At 45.1% G+C, this 19,421-nt stretch overlaps 1 protein-coding gene and 1 non-coding gene across 6 annotated transcripts in view; one reads left to right on the forward strand and one right to left on the reverse strand.

The window, feature by feature from the left end:
• Window positions 1-19,421, forward strand: part of Bcl2l13 (BCL2 like 13) — a 53,907-nt gene that overhangs the window by 24,868 nt on the left and 9,618 nt on the right. The window contains exons 4-5 of one of the 5 annotated variants that reach the window (XM_045137636.1): window positions 2,874-3,030; window positions 11,877-11,946. The exons of 1 other annotated variant lie outside the window; for it this stretch is intronic. In XM_045137636.1, coding sequence (XP_044993571.1) covers window positions 2,874-3,030; window positions 11,877-11,946 — 227 coding nt within the window. Of the gene's footprint in view, window positions 1-2,722; window positions 2,794-2,850; window positions 3,031-11,876; window positions 11,947-19,421 lie in introns of those variants that run through there. 3 more of the 5 variants (XM_045137638.1, XR_006634146.1, XR_006634147.1) reach the window with 3 other exon arrangements.
• Window positions 2,108-2,211, reverse strand: LOC123455852. The gene has a single exon (XR_006634167.1). It is a non-coding gene; the product is annotated as a U6 spliceosomal RNA (small nuclear RNA).

Below are 19,421 nucleotides of genomic sequence, written 5' to 3' on the forward strand. Positions count from 1 at the left end.
CCACCTCCCTCCCTCCCTTCCCTCCTCTCCCTACCCTCCTTCCCTTCTTTCCTTCCTCCATCCCCTCCTCCCTGCCCCCCTGCTGTTCTTCTCTCCCCTCCTTTCCCTCCCTCCCTCCCCTCCCTTTCTCCCATCCCTTCTCTCCTTCCCCTCCCTCCACTCCCTCTACTCCTTCTCTCCCCTTCCTCCCCTCTTCTCCTTCCCCTCACTTCCCTCCTCTCTCCCTCCCCACACCCTCCTTCCCCATTCTTCCCTTTTCTCTTTCCCTTCCCTCATCCCTCTCCCCTCCCACTTCCCTCCTCCCCTCTCTCATTTCCCCCACCCCTCCATCCTCCATCTCCTGCACCCTGCCCTCCCACTGTCCTTCCCACCCCTCCTTTCCCTCCTCTCCCCTCTTCCTCTCCCTCTCTCCCCTAATTCCCTCCCTCCCTCCCCTCACTCCTCTACCCTCCAATCCACCCATCACCTCCCTCCTCTTCCCTCCCCCCTGCCCTTCCTACCGTCCTTCCCTCCCCTCCTTCCCCTCCGTCCACTCCTTCACCTCCCCCTCTCTTCACCTCTCTCCCCCCTCCCTCCTTGTTTCCCCTCCTCCCTCCCCTCCTTCCCCTCCCTCTCCTTCTCCTCCTTCCCTCCCCTCCTTCCTCTCCTTCCCCTCCCTCTCCTCCCCTCCCCTCTCCCTCCCCCTCCTTTCCCTCTCTCCCCTCCCCTCCCTCCTTTCCCTCTCTCCCCTCCCCTCCCTCCTTTCCCTCCCTCCCCACCCTCCCTCCCTCCCTCCTTCCCCTCCCTCTCCTTCTCCTCCTTCCCTCCCCTCCTTCCTCTCCTTCCCCTCTCCTCTCCTTCCTCTCCTTCCCCTCTCCCCTCCCTCCCATCCTCCCTCCCCTTCCTATACCCCTTCCCCTCCCTCCCCTCCCACTGCCCTCCCCCATCCTCTCCCTCCCCCCTGCCCTCCCCTCCCTCCCCTCCCCCTTCTTCCCCTCCCTCCCCTCTCTCCTTCCCCTCCCCTCCTTCCCTACCCCCTCCCCAACCTCCCTCCTTCCCCTCCCTCCCTCCCCTCCCCCATCCTTCCCCTCCCTCCTTCTCCTCCCTCCCCTACCCTCCTTCCCCTCCCCTCCCCCCTGCCCTCCCCTCCTTCTCCTTCCCTCCCCCCTCCCCTCCACTCCTCCTTCCCTCCTTCCCCTCCCCTCCCTTCTTTCCTTCCCTCCCTCCTTCCCCTCCCCTCCCTCCCTCCCCCTCCCCCTGCCCTCCTCCCTTCCCCTCCCCCCTCCCCTTCCTCTCCTTCCCCTCCCTCCCCTCCCTCCCCTCCCTCCCTCTCCCCTCTTCTCCCTACCCTCCCCTCCCTCCTTTCCCTCCCCTCCCTCCTCTCCCTTTCCTTTCCCCCCTCCCTCCTTCCCCTCCCCTCCCTCCTTTCTCTCCCTCCCTCCCCCCTTCCCCTCCCCTCCCTCCCTTCCTCCCTCCCTCCCCCCTTCCCCTCCCCCTCCCTTCCTCCCTCCCTCCCCCCTTCCCCTCCCCCTCCCCTCCCCCCTGCCCTCCTCTCCTTCTTCCCTCCCTCCTTCCCCTCCCTCCTTCCCCTCCTTTCCCTCCCCTCCTTTCCCTCCCCTCGTCCCCTCCCTCCCTCCCTCCTCTCCCTCCTTTCCCTCCCCTCCTTTCCCTCCCCTCCTCCCCGCCCTCCCTCCCTCCCCTCCCCTCTCTCCCCTCCCTCCCCTCCCTCCCCTCCCTCCCTCCCCTCCCCTCTCTCCTCTCTTCCCCCTCCCCTCCCTCCCCTCCCTCCCCTCCCTCCTTCCCCTCCCCTCCCTCCCCTCCCCTCCTTCCCCTCCCTACTCTCCCCTCCCCTCCCTCTCTCCCCTCCCTCACTCCCTCCCCTCCTTCATCTCTCCTCCTTCCCTTTCCTCTCTCCTTTCCCCTCCCTCTTTCCCCTCCCTCTCTCCCCTTACACCCTCCTTTCCTTCTCTCTACTCCTTCCCCTTCCCACCTTCCTCCATGCCCTCTCTTCCCCTTGGGAGGCAGAGGTCAAAGTATCATTTTGAGTTCAAGGCCACCCTGAGATTACATAGTGAATTCTATGTCAGTCTAGACTAGAGTTATACCCTACCTTGAAAATCCAAAGGCAAAAAATATCAAATGCTTCACAAATTTACGTGTCACACTTGTGCAGGGTCCATGCTAATCTCTGTATTGTTCCACTTTTAGTATTTGTACTGCTTAAGGGAGTACTTGTGTTTTTTAAAAATAATAAAAAATCTTATTTGAGAGAGCATGTGTGCATATGCCAGGTCCTGCAGCCACTACATATGAACTCCAGACACATGCATCGCCTTGTGCATCTGGCTTATGTGGGTCCTGGGGAATTGAACCTGGGTCCTTAGACTTCACAAGCATCTTAACTACTGAGCCATCTCTCCAGCCCCTCTTCTGTATATATTTTAAAAAATTTTTATTAGCATTTTCCATGATCTGTATTTTTTTTGTTGTTGTTGTTGTTCATTTATTATTTATTTATTTGAGAGTGACAGACATAGAAAGACAGATAGAGGGAGGGAGAGAGAATTTGCGCGCCAGGGCTTCCAGCCTCTGCAAACGAACTCCAGACGCGTGTGCCCCCTTGTGCATCTTGCTAACGTGGGACCTGGGGAACCGAGCCTCGAACCGGGGTCCTTAGGCTTCACAGGCAAGCGCTTAACCGCTAAGCCATCTCTCCAGCCCAATCTTCTGTATTTTTGAACAGGATCTTGCTGTGTTGCCAGGCTGGCCTTCTACTTGATTTCCTCCTGCCTCAGTGTCCAGTCAGGATTACAGGTATGCACCACCACACCTCACTCATAGCCCAACTTTTGCTATACTTTGTTTAATTAGGTTTTCTCTTGCCCTGTCTTCAGCCTTTACGAGCACAGGCTTTGACCGTCATACCTCTCCAGTGTTCAGTCCTGCTAACCCCGAAAGCTCAATAGAAGACTGCTTGGCCCATCTCGGAGAAAGAGTGTCCCAGGAACTGAAAGAGCCTCTGCAAAAAGCATTGCAAGTGCTCCTCGGCCAGTGAGTGAAGTTGCTGAGTGGAATGTGCTTGCTCACACGCTCTCTCGCTCACTTGCTCGCTCTCACTGTCTCCCCCCACACACTCTCTCTCTCTCCCCCTGTGCGCACAGGCGCACTTCCTTTCCTCTCCATTCTGGGCTCTTTGGTTGCTTGCAGTACCAGACAGTGAAGTGTTGGCTTTGGGCAAACAGTTCTTTTCACACTGTCCTCATTTCCTCCTTTGGGGTTCCAAAGCATTTCACTTGTGTTTTGAAAATAGCTTTTCCTCAGAGCACTGATTTCAGCATGGAGTTGGTTTGTATTTGCCCGCTGAGCTCTCAGATTTCAACATATGTGTTTCCCTTGTTGTAAGCACAACCTGTTGTCCTTGTTCTGACCACTGCTTTCTACTGCTCCTTCTAGAGCCAACATAATACAATGGCTTGGGTTTGGTGCCTTGTAATGTGCGATTAACATTTCTGTATTTAATAATATCCCAAATATTGCACTTCTGCCTGTGGAACTATTTATAAATCCTCACAGTGAACTTCCTTGTCAGCTATGGTTCTTACTATATTAAAATAAAAGTGAACTAAAGTGTAAACAATCCACTTACTATAAGTCTTGGGAATCAGTTTTCCCCCAGTTCTTTGCTGAAGATCACTAAGGAAATAGTATGAAGATTAACCACTTTATAAAAGAGGATGAGGGCTGGAGAGATGGCTAAGCTTTTAAGGTGCTTGCCCATGAAGCCTAAGGACCCATGTCAGACCATCCAGGTCCCATGTAAGCCAGATGTAGAAGGTGATGCAGGCGCACATGTGCAAGTGTCTGGATTTCTGTTGTAGTGGCTGGAGGCCCTGGTATGCCAGTTCTCTCTCAAAAATAAATAAGAGAGGGTCACATCTGTTCCTCACTAAAGGTGCTGAAATTAAGATGCTGTGTCACTATCATAGTAAGGAAATTCTTACTTTCACATACTCCAAGTTTCAGTTTACTGTTGTAAGCAATAATTGAATTTTAGAAGAATTCAATTTATTTCTGCAGATTGTGGTGAAATAAGTAAATGTACACTTACCACTCATACTTAGTGAAATAAAATCATGTTTTTCTTAACCTTAGGAAAACTTAAAATGTGGGAAAAAATATGAGTGTCAGAAAATAGGAAATTTGGGCTGGAGAGATTGCTTAGCAGTTAATACATTTGTCTGTGGAACCTAAATATCCAGGTTCGACTCCCCAGGACCCACGTAAGTCAGATGTATGAGGTAGCACATGCATCTGTTGTTTGCAGTGGTTGGAGGCTCTGGTGTGCCCATTCTCTTTCTCTCTCACACTCACACACACTGCCTTTTTCTTGCTCTCAAATATAAAAAAAGAAAATAGAAAATTTGGATTTATAGAATGACTTTCTCTATTTATTTGAAAGAGAAAGAGGCAGATAGAGAATGGGTGTGCCAGGGCCTGTAGCCACTGCAGATGAACTCCAGATGCATGCATCTGGCTTACATAGGTCCTGGGGAATTGAACCTAGATCCTTTGGCTTTGCAGGCAAGTGCCTTAGCCACTAAGCCATCTTTCCATCCCTATAGGATGATTTTCTGAAAGCATTTGGTGGATCTATAGCCCTGAGGTTCTGTAAGGTCTCTGAGGAGGTGAAGGATGAAATGAATGAGGCTCATGAAGACTTCTTTCTTTTAAGGCATGACCCTTTATTCTTTCATATGTTTTATACTTTTACTTTTTTTTTTGGCAGGGGGAAGGGTCTTACTGTGGTCTCAAGGTGGCCTTGAATTCACGGTGATCCTACCTCTGCCTCCCGAGTGCTGGGATTACGGTATCCACCACATGTGGCTTGTTTTATACATTGAATTTATAAGTAAGATTTGAAGAACAAAGGGGGGCGGCTAGTGGCTTATGTCTGATCCCAGCCCACAGAGGACAGAACTAGGAGGATCACCATGAGTTTGAGGCTTACTGAGTGATTTCAGGTTAGCCTGAGCTAGAGTGAGACCCTGTGTCAAAACAGGCAAACAAAAAGATTCAAAGAAAGAAATTTGCTGCTTTGCCTAAGAAAATAGAATACAAAAAAACCCTTACGGAGCTATTGAGAATAAAAGAATTTAAGTGAAAGGCAAAGATTGTATTTCCAACTTTCATAAATGTTTTATAACTTTGAGATACCCTTTCATTCTTTTTTTTTTTTTTTCCCGTTTCAAGGTAGGGCCTTACCCTAGCCCAGGCTAAGCTGTAATTCATTATGTAGTCTCAGGGTGGCCTCAAACTCAGGGTAATCCTCATACCTCTGCTTCCTAAGTGCTAGGATTAAAGGTGTGTGCCACCATGTCCAGCTATTTCATTCTTTTATTTAAAAATTCATTTATTGCTGGGAGTGGTGGCACACACCTTTAATCCCAGCACTTAGGAGACAGAGGTAGGAGGATCGCCTTGAGTTCGAGGCCACCCTGAGACTACATAGTGAATTCCAGGTCATCCTAGGCTAGAGTGAGACCCTACCTCAAAAAAAAAAAAAAAAATCAAAAAAAAAATTCATTTATTTACTTACTTACTTAAGGGGGGGGGGCAGATAGAGAGAATGGGCATGCCAGAGCCTCTAGCCACTGCAAATGAACTCCAGACTCATGTGCCACCTTGTGCATCTGGCTTGCATGGGTTCTAGGGAATTGAACCTGGCTTTTTTGCCTTCACAGGCAAGCATCTTAACTGCTAAGCTCTCTCCAGCCCCATATTTCATTCTCTGTATGTCAATTTCATCTATTTAGTGTAAGCTTAGTGAACAGAATTATCTAGTTCTGTGTATATCTACAGAAAAAGTGGTATCTCACTTTTAAGAGAAAATTGGCTTGGACGAATATTTTCATTTCCTTAACGCTAAATGCTGATACAGTTCTTTGTGAATGAAATTGGATGCATGTCAAACCCAGGTCTCTTTATGAAAACATACATACATACATATATATATAAAATTAGTTTTTCGAGGTAGGGACTTGCCCTAGCCCAGGCTGACCTGGAATTCACTATGTAATCTTAGGGTGGACTTGAACTCATGGTGATCCACCTAGCTCTGCCTCCCAAGTGCTGGGATTAAAGGCATGTGCCACCAAGCCTGTCTTTGAATTAATTTTTTTTTTGAACCAGGCTTGGTAGTGCATACCTTTAATCCCAGTATTTGGGAGGCAGAGGTAGGTGGATCACTGTGATTTCACGGTCAGCCTGAGATTGCACAGTGAATTCCTAGTCAGCTTGGGCTAGAGTGAGACTCTACCACAAAAAAGAAAATTTTTTATTTTTTTCTTGTTTATTTTTATTTATTTATTTGATAGCAACAGGCAGAGAGAAAGAGGCAAAGAGAGAGAGAGAGAGAGAATGGGTATGCCAGGGCATCCAGCCACTGCAAACGAACTCCAGATGCATGCACCACCTTGTGCATCTGGCTTACTTGGGTCCTGGAGAATTGAACTGAGGTCCCTTGGCTTTGCAGGTAAGCACCTTAACTGCTAAGACATCTCTCCAGCCCTATTTATTTATTTAGATGTAGGGTTTCATTGTTTTTGTTTAGAAATATTTTTTTTGTTTTGTTTTGTTTTTGAGGTAGAATCTCACTCTATCCCAGGCTGGCCTGGAATTTACTATGGAGTCTCAGGGTGGCCTCGAACTTGCGGCAATCCTCCTACCTCTGCCTCCCGAGTGCTGGGATTAAAGGCGTGCGCCACCATGCCCGGCTTAAAAAATATACTTTTGATAGTTTTAAGTTCTGTACTGATACTTCGAAAATAATGAATTAGTGATGAATTACAAGTATCGTACAAGTTAAAGGCAATGTCTTAAGGTGGAAATATCACTTGGTCTTCCAGATGGTTTTGTTAAAGCAGTAAATTAATGCTGAACTCTTTATGTAAAACACTAGTAGTATGAAAGGTATTCTCTATCTTTATTATTTATTGTTTTTTTTTTTTTTTTTTTTGGACTTCTGGTCCTCCTACCTCTACCTCCCAAGTGCAGGGATTATAAGTGTGTGTCATCATATCCAAGTTTATGTAATGCTGGGGATCGTACTTCAGTCATACTAGGCAGGCTATCTACCAACTGAACCGCATCCCTAACCTTCCTTTGCTGTATTTTGACACCTCATTAGGTAGGGCTTGTTATTCAGATACTTGCCTTTCTCTGTATGAATACATGAATGTTTTATCTGCTTCATCTTTTATGTGCATGTATGTGTACATACAGTGCTTTAAATCATGTTTCATTCTGAAGGATGCTGAAGTATTTAGCCTGGTAGCCAAGCTACCCGTGAGGCCTACAGTGACCCCCAGCAGCGTCAAACAGTGCAGGAAAGGAAGTGAAGGGACTGGTAGGCACAAGAAAAGCATCAGGGAGATACAGGATTGTATCTGGTGAAGTTCATAGTTACTAGGAATCTAGACTTCTGAGACCTAAAAAGTGCTAATCTAGCCGGGCGTGGTGGCACACAGTTGTAATCCCAGCACTTGGGAAGCAGAGGTAGAAGGATTGCCGTGAGTTTGAGGCCACCCTGAAACTACATAGTAAATTCCAGGTCAGCCTGTACTAGAGTGAGATCCTGCCTCAAAAAACAAAACAAAAAACAAAAACCCTAATCTTTAATGGGAATGTGATATCATCTAGATAGTATATATTGTGTATATCTTTATAAAGATACCTGGTATATATCTCATCACCTTTGTTGTTACTGCATTAATGAGTTGATACTGATTTATATAATGGAATGACAGCTATGTTATCATAATTGTTTTCTGAAATACTTAGACCAGTATAGTCCAATAGATACAGTGTAAGTCACATTTAGTCCTTTAGAAACATTTGACAGTGACATAAAAAATGACATTAGGGGACTGGAGAGATGGCTTAGTGGTTAAGGCACTTGCCTGCAAAGCCTAAGGACCCATGTTCTACTTTCCAGATCCCATGTTAGCCAGACACACAAAGGTGAGGCAAGTGCAAGGTTGCACATGCCCACTAGGTGGTGCAAGCATCTGGAGTTTGACTGCAGTGGCTGAGGCCTGATATGCCAGTTCTCCATCTCTCTCCTCTCTCTCTCTCATTCTCTCTAAATAATGAAAATTTAAAAAAATGGAGCCAGGTATGGTGGCACACACCTTTAATCCCAGCACTGCGGGAGGCAGAGGTACGAGGATCACTGTGAGTTCAAGGCCACCTTGAGACTACATAGTGAGTTCCAGGTCAGCCTGGGCCAGAGTGAGACTCTACCTTGAAAAAAGAAAAGAAAAAATCTTTAAAAATTGAAATTAGAGTCAGGCATGATGGTGCACACCTTTAATCCCAGCACTCGGGAGGCAGAGGTAGGAGGATCACTGTGAATTTGAGGCCACCCTGAGACTCCATAGTGAATTCCAGGTCAGCCTGAGCTGGACTGAGACCCTACTGTGAAAAACAAAACAATAACAAGAAGAAAGGTCTGGGACAAAGGATGGATCAGTAGTTTAAAGGTGCTTTCTTACAAAGCTTGCTGGCACCTGATTGAATTTGCAAGCTGTCCCTGTAGGCCTAATTCAAAGCCTCTGGTGATTGCAGGGGCAAAAGACTCCAGTGAACAAACACATATACAAATACACATATACATGCATGTACAAATAAATAAAATTTAAACAATGAAGTTAACTTAAAAGTTTTTTTTGTTTTCCTCCCTGAGGTAGGGTCTCACTCTAGCCTAGGCTGACCTGGAATTCACTCTGTAGTCTCTCAGGGTGCCCTTGAACTCATGGCACCCTCCCTACCTCTACCTCCCGAGTGCTGGGATTAAAGGCGTGCGCCTCCGTGCCCGACTTGGAATGGGATTTTAAACAAGCAAGCACCTTTAACCACTGAGCCATCTCCCCAGCCTGGGAGACTCCTCATTTTTTGTCTCTCTCTTTTTTTTTTTTTCAAGGTAGGGTTTTACTCTAGCCCAGGCTGACCTGGAATTCACTATGTACTCTCAGGGTGGCCTCAAAATGTTGTTCCTCCTACCTCTGCCTCTCAAGTGCTGGGATCAAAGGCGTGCACCACCATACCTCCCCTCCCCCCCTTTTTTAAAATAAGTGTGTGTGTGTGAGAGAGAGAAAGAAACGGTGAGAATGGGCACACCAGGGGCTCTAGCCATTGTAAATGAACTCCAGACTCATGCACTATCTTGTGCCTCTGGTTTAGGTAGGCACTGGGGGAGTTGAACCTGTGTCTTTAGGCTTTGCAGGCAAGTGCTTTAACTGCTAAGCCATCTCTTCAGTTCTTTTATTTTTTAAATTACATGACAATACTTGCCCTCAAATGGAAAAAGGTGGTTTTGTTTTCCGAGGTATTATTGCCTTCATGTTACTTGACACCATGTTTTTTGTTTTAAAATTAACACAATGCTTCAAGTTCCTCAGCAAATTAGTGACACTTGGGATGCTGTAATTAATGATTTAGGTGTTTTCTTAAATATATTTTTAAACTATTATCTACTTGAGAGAGACAGAGAATGGGCATGCCAAGTCCTGTAGTCACTGCAGATGAACTCCAAATGCTTGTGCCACTTGTGCATCTGGCTTATGTGGGTCCTGGGGGAATCAAACCTGGGTCCTTTGGCTTTGCAGGCAAGTGCCTTAACCACTAAGCCATCTCTCCAGCTCTGATTGAGGGTTTTGATATGACTAGAACAGACATGTAACTAACCAGAAAGACTCATTTTTTTGCCCTAAAGGATTTTTTTTGGTACTACCTACTTCCACTCATCCTCTTTTTCTTTTCTTTTCTCCCTACCCCATCTCTGTATTATTACTATTATTTCAACGTAGGGTCTCACTCTAGCCCAGGCTGACCTGGAATTCACTATGTCCTCTCAGGCTGGCCTTGAACTCATGGAGATCCTCTTACCTCTGCCTCCTGAGTGTTGGAATTAAAGGCATGTGCCACCATGCCCGGCTTCTATTTCTCTCTTGAGATCGTGTCTTACTTTATAGCCCTGGCTATCCTGATACTTGCTGTAAACCCAAGCTGGTCTTGAATTCATGGAATTTTTACTGTCTTAGCTTTCCATAGTGCTGGGATTATAGGTGTGTGCTGCTATACCTGGTTCTCTCAAGGATTTTATGTCATTAGACTAAAAATAAAAAATAGAGCTGGATATAGTAGTGCATGCCTTTAATCTCAGCGCTTGGGAGGTAGAGGTAAGAGGATCGCTGTGAACAAGAGGCCAGCCTGAGACTACATAGTGAATTCCAGGTCAGCCTGGGCTAGGGTGAGACCGTACCTTGGGAGAAATATTAAAAAAGTAAATAAATGAAGATAGAGTACACCCTATTGCCCTTGTTTATTCCAACTTTGTCTCTCTTCAATTTTAAAATGTTCTTGTGACCTATCTGTTTTTTGTCCTCAATTTTTACTAACATTTTCCATGATTTTAAAAAAATATCCCATGGTAATATCCTTCCTCCCCCTACTTTCTCCTTTGAAATTCCATTCTCCATCATATCCCCTCCCCATCTCAAGCAGTCTCTTTTATTTTGATGTCATGATCTTTTCCTCCTCTTATGATGGTCTTGTGTAGGTAGTGTCAGGCACTGTGAGGTCATGGATATGCAGGCCAGTTTATGTCTGGGGAGAGCACATTGTAAGGAGTCCTACCCTTCCTTTGGCTCTTACATTCTTTCCGCCACCTCTTCTGCATTAGACCCTGAGCCTTGGAAGGTGCGATGGAGATGTTATTCAGTACTCCAGTCACTTCTTTTCAGCACTATGATACCTTCTGAGTTGTCCCAAGGTCACTGCCATCTGAAAAGAGAAGATTCTCTACCAAAAGTGAGAGTAGCATTAATATAAGGGTATAAACATTAAGAGACATGTTTACTGGGCAGTTTGATAAGCCTAGTATATACATTTATCTAAACATCAGCAGATATTATACCCCTAGGGCTCATGACTACCCCCCTATTTTAAGGTTTTAGTATCAGGTATGTCTTCCCTGTCATGGAGCGGGCCTCCAGTCCAATTAGAGGGCAGTTGGTTTCCACCATGACAGACGTGCTACTATTGCACCCGTTGGCTCATTTGGCCTGGCTGGCCAATTATAAGCTTGCAGTGTCCACTGTTGAGTATCTTCACTGGTAGTGTCTCTTTCTCCCATTGAACTGCATGTAGAATAGCTTCTTCTAGCTTTCTGCCAGCTGGTCTACATGGAGGAGGTTATCTGCTCAGTTCCAGCAGGATTTCTCAGTGGCCTTGCAGCCCAAGTATGTGGAATCTTCAGCAATAGGGTCTTACCATCTATTCCTGGTGGGAAACCAAGGGCATCAGCAATGGCCTGTAATGTTTTGGGGACATCAGGGACCTTCCTGGCCAACAACTCACTGGAAGGTATCCCATTCCTGGCACTGAAAATTTTCTAGCAATGATGTACGGCTCCTGAGTGTTCCATTGTCCAAACCTATCTGTTTTTAAAAATATTTTAGACTTCTGCCTTTTTAAAATGTTAAAATTGTGTTCTTCATTTTACTGATTATTTTGTTTGATTATATATGAATAACCAAGGCATTGATCTGCAGCATAGAATTTCTAACAGAAACGTTCTAAGCAATCCCCCCAAAATACTACACTACAGTTATCTGCTATGTTATGAGCTACTTTCCCAATTATGCATGTGTTGGGAACTATAGAATGCTTAAAAATGTATACAAACTATTAAAAGTCACATTCTATATAAAACAATATGTTGAAAAATCCTAGTCACTTTAGCAAAAAGTTCGTCAATAGAATAATGTTTGCATATTTATTTATCTGGAAATTTAGGCTTCTTTTGTGACACAGACTTTCAAAAAAAATCTCTGCAGGCCAGTGACATATCAGGCATATCGTGAGTGCACAGCGGAGACCGCAGCTCGTGCCAGTGGATGGAACAAGGTATTACTCAAACTGTCTTTACTTGTACGTGATTTTTTAAAATTATTTTTATTTACTGAAAGAGAGAGAAAGCAAGCCTGGGCACACCAGGACCTGTCGCCACTGCAGGTGAACTCCAGACATATGTGCCTTTTAACACTCAGCCATCTCTCCAGTCCTCTTGTAAGATTTTATTTATTTATTTTTATTTTGTTTTGTTTATTTTTATTTATTTGAGAACAACAGAGAGAGAAAGAGGCAGAGAGAGAGGGAGAGAGAGAATGGGCACACTAGGGCCTCCAGCCACTGCACATGAACTCTAGATGCATGTGCTCCCTTGTGCATCTGGCCAACGTGGGTCCTGGGGAATTGAGCCTTGAACCAGGGTCCTTAGGCTTCACAGGCAAACACTTAACTGCTAAGCCATCTCTCCAGCCCAAGATTTTATTTCTAATACAGAACTATTAGCATAATTTAATAGTTGTATTAAATGGATATTTATTTCATTTTATTTGTTCATATTTTACTTATTTATTTGAGAGAGGAGGTAGAAAGAGGCAGACAGAGATAAAGAGAGGGAGAGTTTGAAGCTCTCCTCATAGAGTGAATTCCAGGTCAGTCTGGCTAGATCACTTTGAATTTGAGACCAGTCTGGGCCTACAGAGTTGAGTTCTAGGCTAGCTTGGGCTAGAGTAAGACCAGGCTTCAAAGCATGCACACACGCACAGTCTTCCTAATGAGAGGATTGGTGTCAGGGCCTTTTATGGATACTAAAATTTGTAGATGCTCAAATCCTTCTTATGAAGTGGTGTAGTATTTGTATAAACTTTGTGAATGCATCCTGTATAATCATCACTGGATGATGTGATTTTAATAGTTTACCAGCTATTAATGATATTGTAGTCACCTTTTCATTGCAGGGATAAAACAACAGACCAAAAATCACAGCTCATGTGAGGATAGGGTTTATTTCATGCTTACAGTCCCCACTCCCTTTGGTTTTTTAAAATATATTTTATTTATTTATTTATTTATTTATTTATTTATTTATTTATTAGAGAGAGAGAGCGAGAGTGAGAATGGGCGTGCCAGGGCTTCCAGCCACTGCAAACGAACTCCATACGTGTGCGCCCTCTTGTGTATCTGGCTAATGTGGATCCTGGGGAAATCAATCTGGGTCTTCTGGCTTTGCAGGCAAGTGCCTTAACTGCTAAGTCATCCCTCCAGCCCATTCTTCAGTTTTTTTTTTGAGGTAGGATCTTACTCTCGCTCAGGCTGACCTGGAATTCACTATATAATTACAGGGTGGCCTTGGACTCACAGCGATCATCCTTAGTGCTTAAGGCATTTGCCTGTGAAGCCTAAGGACCCAGGTTCAGTTCCCAGTACCCACATATGCCAGATGCATAAGGTGGTGCATGCATCTGGAGTTTGTTTGCAGTGAGTATTTTTTGTGGAAGTTTAGAAACAAGCTGGACATGCTTTTAATTCCAGCACGCAGGAGGCAGAGGTAGGATTGCTGTATGAGGCCAGCCTAAGATTCCAGGTCAGCCTGGTTTAGAGTGAGACCCTACCTCAAAAACAAAAACAATTCATACATACATACATACTTTACATACACACTATTTGAAGGAAAGAGACAGAGAAAGAGACAGACAGAGTGAGTATGGGCACACCAGGGCTTCTTAGCACTGCAAAGAAACTCCAGATATATGGCCACTTTGTGCATCTGACTTTATATGGATAGTGGGAAATGAAAGCAATGTTGTTAGGCTTTGCAGGCCAGGCAAGTGCTTTAACCACTTAGCCATCTCTGCAGCCTGCCTGCATTTAATGCCAGCACTCTGGAGGTTTAGGAAGGAGCATCACCGTAATCACTGTAAGCTCCCGCCTGGACTACGAAGTGAGCTCCAGATCAGCCTGGGCAAGGATGAGATCCTACTTCAGTCCTGCCTCGGGGCAGAGGAAGGTGGACGTATGTTCATACATAACACACACTAATTAAATAATTTTCAGTGACGCTGTGCGCTCTTTAAGGGTATAGTCTGGGTTTAAAAGAACTGGGGGTTGGGTGTGGTGGCACACAGCTTTAATTCCAGAAATTGGGAGGAAGAGTTAGGATCTCCATGAGTTCAAGGCCACCAGACAGTGTGTAGCAAATTCCTGATTACATGGGCTAGAGCAAGACTCTACCTTAAACACAGCACAGCCAAACAAAACAAATCCTGGGGAGATAGCATGGTTGGTAAAGTGCTTGCTTTCAAGCATGAGCACCTGAGTTTGATCCCCAGAGCCCACATAAAAGTCCTGGCATGGTGGCATGCTTGTGACCCACGGAGACAGGCACGAGGCACATCACTGGGGTCAGAGGCCTGCCAGTCCAGCCTAATTGGCAAGCTTCAAGCCATAGAGAGACCTTGTCTCAAAACATGATGGAAATTATTCCTAAAGACCACCACCTGAGATTATCCTCTGACCTCATGTGCACCCACATGCATTTTAAAAAAAGAATTAAAGGCTAGAGAGATGATTCAGCTCTTGGGGCACTTGCTTGCAAAGCCTAAGGACCAGTGTTTGATTCCCTGGTACCCATATAATTCTGGGTGTACAAAGTGGCCATGTGTCTGGAGTTCATTTGCAATGGCTAGAGGCCCTGGCACGTCCATTCTCTGACTTTCTATCTGCCCCCCGCTCTCTCTCTCAAATAGTTATTAGAATGCACATTATCTGTTCATGTAGTAATCACTCACAAAAGACAAAAGATTTATGCTGTGTACAGACTTATCAGCTAATTATTATGTAACGTATAGCTATTATATAACATAATTGTGTTAGGTGTCTTCCCCCCTCCCCCAAGACAGGATCTCACTCTAGCTCAGGCTTACCTAGAACTCACTCAGTAGCTGCAGACTGGCCTCACACTCATAGTGATTCTCCTTCCTCAGCCTCTTCTGAGTGCTGGCACTAAAGGCATGCACCATCACACCCAGTTTATGCTAGTTTTCACATGAGACATTATTCCTAAATATGGCCATGTAGTAACAGTAGAGATGTTATGAGAAATGCATCCTTAGGTGATTTCATGTTGTCTAAGCATCAAAGACTGTACCTACAAAAAGATGACTAGAGTGGCATGGTGGTAGAAAAATTTTTACATCATTTGCTTTTTTGGAATAAAAGAAGATATTCTCGCGTGGACATTTAAAATAGATTTTATGGACTGGAGAGATGTTTTAGCGGTTAGGTGCTTGCCTGTGAAGCCTAAGGACCCTGGTTCAAGGCTTGATTCCCCAGGACCAACGTTAGCCAGATGCACAAGGGGGTGCATGCATGTGGAGTTCGTTTGCAGTGGCTGGAGGCCCTGGTGCACCCATTCTCTCTCTCTCTGCCTCTTTCTCTGTTGCTCTCAAATAAGTAAAAATGACAAAAAAAAAAAAAAAAGATTTTACAACAAAAATGAGCTTGGTTATGATACATTTTGTAGTATATCAAATGTCAAATACCCCATTGCTAGCTCCTCCCCGCCCTTTTTTTCCCAAGGTAGGGTCTCAGCTCAGGCTGACCTAGAATTCATGGTGGCCTCAAACACATGGGGATTCTCCTACCTCTGCCTCCCAAGGGCTGGAATTAAAGGTGTGCACCACTGTGCCTGGCTTCTCTTATTTCTTACTCTCTTCCTGTCTAGTTACTGTTAGAATCAATTCTGCCATACCCTCCATGCTATATCCTAAAGTTATCTGCCTGTCTCTTTCTCTCTCACACACTTATCAAGTGTGCTTTCCAGGTTTCATTGTAATTTTATTTTTATTTTTGCAAGCAGAGAGAGATAAGAGAATGGGCCTAGGCCTGGGCGTGGTGGCACACACTTTTAATCTCAGCACTCAGGAGGCAGAGGTAGGATCGCCTTGAGTTTGAGGCCACACTGAGAATACAGAGTGAATTATTCCAGGTCAGCCTGGGTTAGAATGAGACCCTACCTCGAAAAATAGAAAAACCAAAAGAGAGAGAGAGAATGGGCGTGCCAGGGCTCCAGCTGCTGCAAATGAACTGCAAATGCATGTGTCACTGTGCATTAGGCCTTATGTGGCTACTTGGGAATTGAACCCTTGTCTTTGTTAGGCTTTATAGGCAAGCACCTTTATAGCTGAGCCATCTCTCCAGCCTATTGTCCTTTTTTTTTCGCCTTTTTTTTTTTTTTTTTTTGGTCTCTCTTGTTTTATTTTAGTTCCTCATTTGAGCTTGAGTCAAGGCTCAAATCAAGGCTGTGATAATTGCAAATGAGGTATGCCAACTAGAATATTATTTTGTCTGTTTATCTTGAAGATACGAATCTGGCTTAGATAACAGAATACTGAAGCTACCCTTCCCCATCCCATTTTTGTTTTAAATATTTATATTTATATTTGAGAGAAGAGAGAATAGGTGCTCGAGGGCATCTAGCCACTGCAAAGGAACTCCAGACACATGTGCCACCTTGTGCATATGGCTTTATGTGGTTACTGGGGAATTGAACCTGGGTCCTTAGGCATGTGCCTTAATTGTTAAGCTTTCTCTTCAGTTCCTCCATCCCATTTAAAATCACATTGAAAGGGCTGGCGAGATGGCTTAGTGGGTAAGGTGCTTGCTGGCAAAGCCAAAGGACCCAGGTTTGACTTCCCAGTACCCACATAAAGCCAAACGCACAAAGTGGTGTGTGCATGTGTTGAATTCATCTTCAATGGCACTAGGCCCTAGTGCATCCATCCTCCGTCTCAGCCTCTCCCTCTTCTCTCTTATTTATTTGCAAGTAAATTATTTTTAAAAATAAATACAATAGGCTTAGCGGTTAAGTGCTTGCCTGTGAAGCCTAAGGACCCCGGTTCCAGGCTCGATTCCCCCGGACCTATGTTAGCCAGATGCGCAAGGGGCACATGTGTCTGGAGTTTGTTTGCAGTGGCTAGAAATCCTGGCGTGCCCATTCATTCTTTCTCTCTCTCTGTGTCAGTCTCAAATAAATAAAAAATTAAAAAAGTAAATAAATACAATAAAACCTTTGAGGAGAGGGGTGTGGTAGCACATGCCTTTAGTTTCAGCACTAGGGATGCTGAGGTAGGAGGACTGCTATGAGTTTGAGGCCATCTGGGGCTACATAGTGAGTTTCAGGTCAGATAGAATTGGACTAGAGACCCTCTCTGAAAACAAAAACTATGAAACATAACAAAAACAAAGGTCTTGGGCTGGAGAGATGACTTAGTAATTAAGGTACTTGCTTGCAAGCCTGATGGACCCAGGTTCGAATTCACAGTACCCATGTAAAGTGAGATGCACAAAGTGGCATATGTGACTGGAGTTCATTTGCAGTGGCTGGAGGCAGTGGCATGCCCATTCTCATTCCTTCCCTTCCTCCTTGCATATAGCAATAAATAACCTTTTTAAAAATATATTATTTATTTATTTGAGAGAGAGAAGGGAGGGGAGAGAGAATGGGTGCACCAGTGCCTCCAGCCAGTGCAAACAAACTCCAGATGCATGTGCCCCCTTGTGCATCTGGCTTGTGTGGGTCCTGGAGAGTCGAACAGGGATCCTTTGGCTTTGCAGGCAAAGGCCTTAACGGCTAAACCATCCCTCCAGCCCATAAATAATCTTTTTTAAAAGGTCTCAGGCTAGGCATGGTGGCTTGTGCCTTCAGTCCCAGCACTTGGGAGGCAGAAGTAGGAGGATTGCCAGGAGTTTGAGGACACCTTGAGACTACATAGTGAATTCCAGGTCAGCCTGAGCTAGAATGAAACCCTACCTCAAAAAACTAACAACAGCAACAACAACAAAAGGCTGGAGAGATGGTTTGCAGTTAAAAGGGCATGTTCGACTCTCCAGGTCCCACGTAGCCATGCACATTGACACAAGCATGCATTGTTGCACATACACACAGGGGCATATGCATCTGGGGTTCATCCCCAGCGGCTGAAAGACCCTGGCATGCCCATTCTCCCTCCCTCCCTCCCTCTCAAAAATAATTTTTAAAAAGGCAGAAGAAGTGGCTTAATGGTTAAGGCACTTGCCTTTGAAGACAAAGGACCCAGGCTCGATTCCCCAGGACCCATGTAAGCCAGATGCACAGGGGGCACAGAGTCTGGGGTTCGTTTGCAGAGGCTGAAGGTCCTGACATGACCATTCTCTCTCTCTTTGCCTCTTTCTCTGTCTCTCACTCACTCTCAAAATCAAGTTTAAAAAATAATTAAATGAAAACTAGAAAAATATTTCATTTTATTATTTATTTATTTTTTATTTATTTTTTGAGGTAGGGTCTCACTCTAGCCCAGGCTGATCTGGAATTCCCTATATAGTCTCAGTGTGGCCTTTAACTCAACAGATACCCTCCTACCTCTGCCTCCCAAGTGCTGGAATTAAAGGTGTGCACCACCACACCCAGCAAAATAAGTTACTTTAAGAGTCACATATATTCAGCCTCCCAGAGAAATCAATGGAACTATCTTACGAATATTAAAAAAAAATTAGTTTTTTATTTTTATAGATATTCTTATTTATTTGAAAGAAAGAAGCAGAGATAGATGGAGAGATGGATAGGAGAGATAGTTGGATGGAGAGATAGAACGGGTGTGCCAGGGCCTCTGGCCACTGCAAAATAACTCCAGATGCATGTGTCACTGCGTGCATCACCTTGTGCATCTGCCTTATGTGGGTCCTGTGGAATTGAACCTAGGTCCTTTGGCTTTGCAGGCAAACATTTTAACCACTAAGCCATCTCCAGCCTCAAAAATACTTTTTATTAAAAAACTAGGGCAAAGCCAAAGGACCCAGGTTTGATTTCCCAGGACCCATGGGCGATTCATTTGCAGCGGCTGGAGGCCCCAGCGTACCCATTCTCTCTCTCCCTTTTTCTCAAATAAATACAAATTGAACATCAAGAAAACCTTTAAAAAAAATAACTGGGTGTGGTGGCATATACCTTTAATCCCAACACTTGAGAGACAGGTAGGAGGATCGCTGAGTTTGAAGCCAGCCTGGGACTGCACAGTGAGTTCCAGGGGGGGAGGTACAGCAAAACATAAAAATGCCATTGACTAGTTTGAAATAATTAGCATAATATATGCAGAATTCTCTCTCCTTTTCCTTTATCTTCAAGGTTTTGTTGTACTAACAGTTGAAACTAAGCTTGTTGGGAAGATAGCTCTACTGTTAATGGCATTTGTTTGCAAAGCCAGCTGACCTAAAGCCCAACACAAAAGTAGTACAAGCTGGGAGTCATGGTTAATCCAGCATTTGGGAGGCAGACAGGTAGAGGTAGGAGGAGCACTGTGAGTTCAAGGCCAGCCTGAGACTACATAATGAATTCCAGGTCAGTCTGGGCCAGAGCGAGACCCTATTTGAGGGGGAGGGAGTAGAACCAGCACCAGGTGTGCTGGTTCATACCTTTAGTCTTGGGCCAAGGTAGGAGGATTATTGAGTTCAGAGCCATCCTGGGACTACACAGTGACTTCTGGTTGTCAGCCTGGGCA

Source organism: Jaculus jaculus, chromosome 18, assembly GCF_020740685.1.
Source record: "Jaculus jaculus isolate mJacJac1 chromosome 18, mJacJac1.mat.Y.cur, whole genome shotgun sequence".
Classification (NCBI taxonomy): domain Eukaryota; kingdom Metazoa; phylum Chordata; class Mammalia; order Rodentia; family Dipodidae; genus Jaculus; species Jaculus jaculus.